The sequence below is a fragment of the Gekko japonicus genome, unplaced genomic scaffold (genome assembly GCF_001447785.1).
Source record: "Gekko japonicus isolate JY-2015 unplaced genomic scaffold, Gekko_japonicus_V1.1 scaffold303, whole genome shotgun sequence".
Lineage (NCBI taxonomy): Eukaryota > Metazoa > Chordata > Lepidosauria > Squamata > Gekkonidae > Gekko > Gekko japonicus.
Window position 1 is genome coordinate 720,835 of NW_015169180.1, and position 6,079 is coordinate 726,913.

A 6,079-nucleotide genomic window follows, 5' to 3' on the forward strand; every position below is an offset into this window, starting at 1 on the left:
TACATTTTCATTGTAATTCTTCAGTGGAAAGGTGGTCCAATAAACTATTTCACTTTTGGCATCTTCGTCATCATGATGATATTGACATATTATTATCTAGTCAAGCCCTGGGTCTGGCATATGCCAATTTCCCTGTGGCCTCAAATTAATTACAGTAGACTGTGAAAGGGAATAGTCTGTAGCTTGGTGATGAGCGTTCTAAATATCAACTTTTTTAATTTATAACATCACTTACAAAATATCCAGATCACAATTAGAACGGTTTCTGCATCTGGAATATACTTGCAATATTCTGCATTTTGTAATATACTAAGATTGCCATTCCATAATATTCTGGCTCAGGGCTGCTGAAAGTCACAGGTCCCCACGTGAATGTGTAGTCTGTCTCCATCAAACACCACCCAGATCCAATCCAAGCATCATGTGAAACAAAACTGTATAACTTGGACCCTGCAATTACCCTCCTCCCTTCTTTGAGACCCTATTCTGCTTCACTGAGGCTTTTTTGGTTTGTGACTTGGTATTGTTTGCTTTTCTAGAAGGAGGCCATGGGCGTGGGGAACAGAGGTCACAGTCCCCATGGACTGTTATCTACAATTTCCCATGGATTGCCAGTGGATTTAACATCATTTACAAATGAAATCATAGGGCATTTCTTAATTTTTCATTCTTGCCATTGGTATTTTAAATGTAAATTTGAAATATTGGTGAGGTTTATTCATATTGAGCTACACTTTCCATGTACATTGTTTGCTTATGTTTGCCTTATTTCAGTGTCCCATGCTAGAAAAACACATGTGCTCATTAGAACTGTGATTACTTTTGGAAACTGTCTCAGGAATATGCATGTGAGAAACTTAACATCAGAATTGGCAATCTATTTAACTTTCCCAGTACTGTTCCTATAAGCAGAATCTAACAAAAGCTTCAGTGCTTAATCCCAGTATCAAATAATTTTTGGAAATTTGGCAAGGATAATCAGTTCTGTAAAGATAATCAAAAAACATGTGTGTTTCCACTTCAGATTCAGCCCCACTATATGATCTTGTGTTATTAAACTGAAGGGTATATTGGCACAGACTTTGGGCATAGTCTTTCCTGTACAATCCTATCAGGATGAATACAAGGATCTAAACTCATGACATGAAACTGGTATCAGATCCTTATTTAGGGGGAGCATCGGTTAACGTTGACAGGAATTAACTGTGCCAATGATTTGGGCCCCAGATGGAGAGGATTTACTCCAAAGAAAAGAGGAGATGTGGTAAGGAAACAAGAGTTCCCAGCACTGACTCACAGTTTGTAAACTGGGATTTAGGTGGAGACATCATTACAGCTATATCAGCCAATCATAAGGGAAAACATACCCTGTTTCAGGGATTTGTATCTATAACAGCTGTTTGATTATTTTCTATGTGTGTGCGTGTGCATGTGTGCGCACACATCTGTATGCTAATTTTTATGGTGTAAGATATCAATGCCAGTTTATCCTATAACAATATTTTAAATTTAAAACTGATAACCACTATTTATTTTTGATGCTTGAAGTCAACATTTATTTTGCATCTTTTAAAAAAAAATTCACCCAGGTGAACTCTGTTTTTTCAATAAAGTCTCTGCTAATGTGATACACTATTTATTGCTAAGAAAAGTATTCATCATGAGTATCCATCTTCAGAAGTAGGTCTTTCATGCACCTGCCTTTTAACCTAAACGCCTGAGATTTCAGTCGTCTTTGTTGTCTGTCATTGCTTTAGAACCCTCTTTGGAAATTTCTTAAGATCAAAGAGATCTTACATTATTCAGAAGTGTGAACAAAAAAGGATGTATACTTCAAAGGAAATCTGTGGATTTCTTTTTTCCAATAGAGATGTCAGTATGAATTTTATTAAGTTAAATCTTCATTATGTTAAAACTGAAATGAGCTTCCAAGCTTAATATTTCCAAGAGTTTTAACTAGCCACCAGCATTAAAGTGTATTGACAGCTGCAGGGCTTCATGTCATGGAGGGCCTGATGTGACCATATTATATGTATGGGTTTCTTCTTTCTCTGGTCCCACTACACCAGGTGGTCATGATTCCAGAGCAGTGCTAATATAGTAGCAGTCATATGCTTCTCTGGCAACAAAATTTAAAAAATATAGGAATTGCCTTAGAAATGAAAGCTAATAGAGAAACATTGACAGTCACTCCCATAGTGTCTCCAGTAATGCTCAGCAATCATGAAACAGTTTCCCACAAATGTGGCAAAAGCCAGACTGCCAGGATAAAGTCTTGGAATACAGTTAAAAACCTATTCCCTGACACACATATAGTGTATATACATGAACACATAAAGCTGACTTATACTGAGACAGACCACTGGTCTCTTGAGACCAGTGTTTACTCTGACTGGCAGCAGACACCCATGGTCAGGTAGAGGTCTTCCACATCACCTCCCACTTGTTCCTTTTAACTGGAAATAACAGAGATTGGAGCCAAGACTTTCTGCATGTGAAACACAAGCTCTAGCACTGAGCCACAGCCCTTCCCAGCCACAGCTATCTACGGTACACTGCTTACCTAGCAGTATAATTATTCTACAAGAAGGAACTAGAGTGCTTCCCCATCAGAGCTTTCCTGGGCTTGTGATTAGGAGGGCTGGTGTATAGACACAAAAATACACACTCTGGGTGAGAATGTCCATGGTCACGTGGTGCTATATAGCGTTCTACACAGCCAGTGTTTAGAACAGTGCAAACTATATATATATATGCAATGTAGGGGGCTGGGGTACATGTCAACAAGGCACAGGTGCACACTAAAAGAATAAGGATGCAAGAGGCAACACCAAGGCCAGTAGCTTCCTCAGACAGCCACTCCTCTGTGCTTATTTAGTTGATTATCAGTATCTGCTAGGTTTTTTCCCCTCTGCAAATCTCACCTTTATCTTGTCCAAATTATGACAACAACATTTTTGACTTAATGTGCTAGTACTAATCATGAATACAGTGGCATCGATCATAGATGGAGAGGCTAAGAGGATATTGAGCTTTGGGACCTGCCTCATAGCCCATCGTGGTGCTCCAGTGACAAAGCTGTAGGCAAAATGCAGACTCTCAGTTGTGGTGAGATATATGGTGAACCCAGTACTTGGATACTCATGATATGTCCCATCATAAAGACATTTGAGGTTTATAGGCTGTCATCAAAACAGAACCATAGTTAGTCATGGCTTTAATTGAACAATTATCAGCCGTGGCATGATTCTAACAGCATTACAAAGCACTGGAGGCATCCACAGTTTGGTTTTATGGAAGCCCTTTGATTTTGAAACCTGCAAGAGAGACAGAGAAGTAACAGGTGTAGCTTTCCTGTCACTATTCTTATATGCTGGGTACAACTGCACCTATTACATGCCCATCTATCTAGAAGCTTCTGAAGATATATGAGGCCAGGGAGAAAAAATGGTCACAACCCCACATATCATACAGCTTATTGCTGCTGTTGTAGGCCTCATGTAGACTCTTGCCATGGAAGGATGTCTCTTCCTTATAGCGAATCAGTAATGTCAGTGACAGCTGATAAACCAGATGCTTACCCCTTCCCAATTATGGTAAATAATCAGAGAAAGGAAAATGAGAATGAGAAAACAGTTGCAGAAGGCACTTGACTAACAGCAGAATGGTAGCAAGGCTGCCATGTGTCACCTGTCACCACAGTTGACATTTGTGTGGAAAGAAGCTACCTGTTAGCACCATCCACATGTTTCTAGTATTCATGTTTCCGAAATGATATGGATAGAAACCCTAAAGAAGTGGTCTCCATATTGGTGATGGCGAGTATGGATTCGTCCTCTATAGCTTTGGACCATCTGATTAAGCCCAGTATCATCACTCCTCTGCTTCTGTGGATTTCTGAGATCTTGTTATGTTTGTGGCATAGGGGTTGTTCAATTAACATAACAAGGCTTTGGCCATATGGGAGGAGCCTATGTTGTGGTTTCTTTCCTGCACTCCCCTGAACCTTCAGGAAACTGAGGCAACATAAACTTGAGGAGGAAACCTCAGCATGGCTTCAATTTTCCACCACTGCTTGATTGAACCACACATGTCACAATAGATCCTATGCCCTAAAGGTAGCATCAAAAGGGATAATCATATAAAGGTGGTGACTCTGGGCTTAACTTCAAAAAGCTACCTCCCTCCTCACAGAATTAGTTTTTAAACAGCTCCCACATAACTTTTGGTCATCAATGAGGTCATCATTATGCAGACATTTCTCTATGGCCTGGGGAACAATTTCATTTACAAACTTATTCATGAACATTAAGTACTTTTACATTTGGTGGTGGTATATCCCCCCATCACATTTTCTGTAGAAATTCCATAACATGAATTCTTCTTCCTTATAGCGAATCAGTAATGTCAGTGACAGCTGATAAACCAGATGCTTACCCCTTCCCAATTATGGTAAATAATCAGAGAAAGGAAAATGAGAATGAGAAAACAGTTGCAGAAGGCACTTGACTAACAGCAGAATGGTAGCAAGGCTGCCATGTGTCACCTGTCACCACAGTTGACATTTGTGTGGAAAGAAGCTACCTGTTAGCACCATCCACATGTTTCTAGTATTCATGTTTCCGAAATGATATGGATAGAAACCCTAAAGAAGTGGTCTCCATATTGGTGATGGCGAGTATGGATTCGTCCTCTATAGCTTTGGACCATCTGATTAAGCCCAGTATCATCATTCCTCTGCTTCTGTGGATTTCTGAGATCTTGTTATGTTTGTGGCATAGGGGTTGTTCAAGTAACATAACAAGGCTTTGGCCATATGGGAGGAGCCTATGTTGTGGTTTCTTTCCTGCACTCCCCTGACCCTTCAGGAAACTGAGGCAACATAAACTTGAGGAGGAAACCTCAGCATGGCTTCAATTTTCCACCACTGCTTGATTGAACCACACATGTCACAATAGATCCTATGCCCTAAAGGTAGCATCAAAAGGGATAATCATATAAAGGTGGTGACTCTGGGCTTAACTTCAAAAAGCTACCTCCCTCCTCACAGAATTAGTTTTTAAACAGCTCCCACATAACTTTTGGTCATCAATGAGGTCATCATTATGCAGACATTTCTCTATGGCCTGGGGAACAATTTCATTTACAAACTTATTCATGAACATTAAGTACTTTTACATTTGGTGGTGGTATATCCCCCCATCACATTTTCTGTAGAAATTCCATAACATGAATTCTTCTGCAGTCAGGATAACAAATACTTTATATGAGTAAAACATTCTGGGGTTAATTTCTAAGCAAGTGCATTCTCCTCCATTCTTTACTATTGTTCCATAATCAAAGCCAGTTAGTTTCTTTTATCAATTAGTATCTTAAGTACCCATTAAGAAAACAAATTGCCTTCAATTCTTTGTTATTACACCTATGAATTTCATATAGAACTGTTGCATGTATACTTTGAAGCCATTGTTTTGTTAGCAAAATGGGCAGCTGTGCCCAATCATTACCATAATGATTAGAGGAGATTAGAAATAGTTTTCTTCTGAAACTCTCATCATTCTATTCCAAGTTAAGCTGAAAAAAACCTCTCATGTTCATGACTGCTTTGTATATCTTCAAGTGCTCTATAACCAGTTCAGAGAAATGGGATGTCCTGCTCCTAGATAGATAGGTAGAGATATAGTTATAGACACAGCAGTATGAGAGATTATGAATGGAAGTGGAGAAGAAGCAAACAAGAGACAATCCATCTCAGTCCATCTTCCCCCTGCCAGTCTCTTCTCCCCTAACAGCTTGCTCCCACAACATACTTGAAAACCAGTGAGGTGTGGCAGTTAGAATGTTAGACCAGGATCTGGAAGACCCAGGTTTGAATCCCCACTCTGTCATGGAAACTTGTTGGGTGACCTTGGGCCAGTCACTCTCTCTTTCTCTCAGCCTAACCTTACTCATTGGGTTGTTGCTGTAAGGATAAAACTGGAGATGATGATGTCAAAAGTCACTTTGAGTCCACATTGAAAGGAAAAATGGGGTACACATATCTAAATAAATGCCGTGAAAGGATGCAGCTAGAGGAGAG

The 6,079-nt window shown here is 39.6% G+C and overlaps 1 protein-coding gene across 1 annotated transcript in view; it reads left to right on the forward strand.

The window, feature by feature from the left end:
- Positions 1 to 6,079, forward strand: part of COL11A1 (collagen, type XI, alpha 1) — a 362,318-nt gene that overhangs the window by 202,053 nt on the left and 154,186 nt on the right. Inside the window, exon 32 of the mRNA XM_015416098.1 lies at positions 4,395 to 4,452. Within this exon, the coding sequence (XP_015271584.1) occupies positions 4,395 to 4,452 (58 nt within the window). The remainder of the gene's footprint in view (positions 1 to 4,394; positions 4,453 to 6,079) is intronic.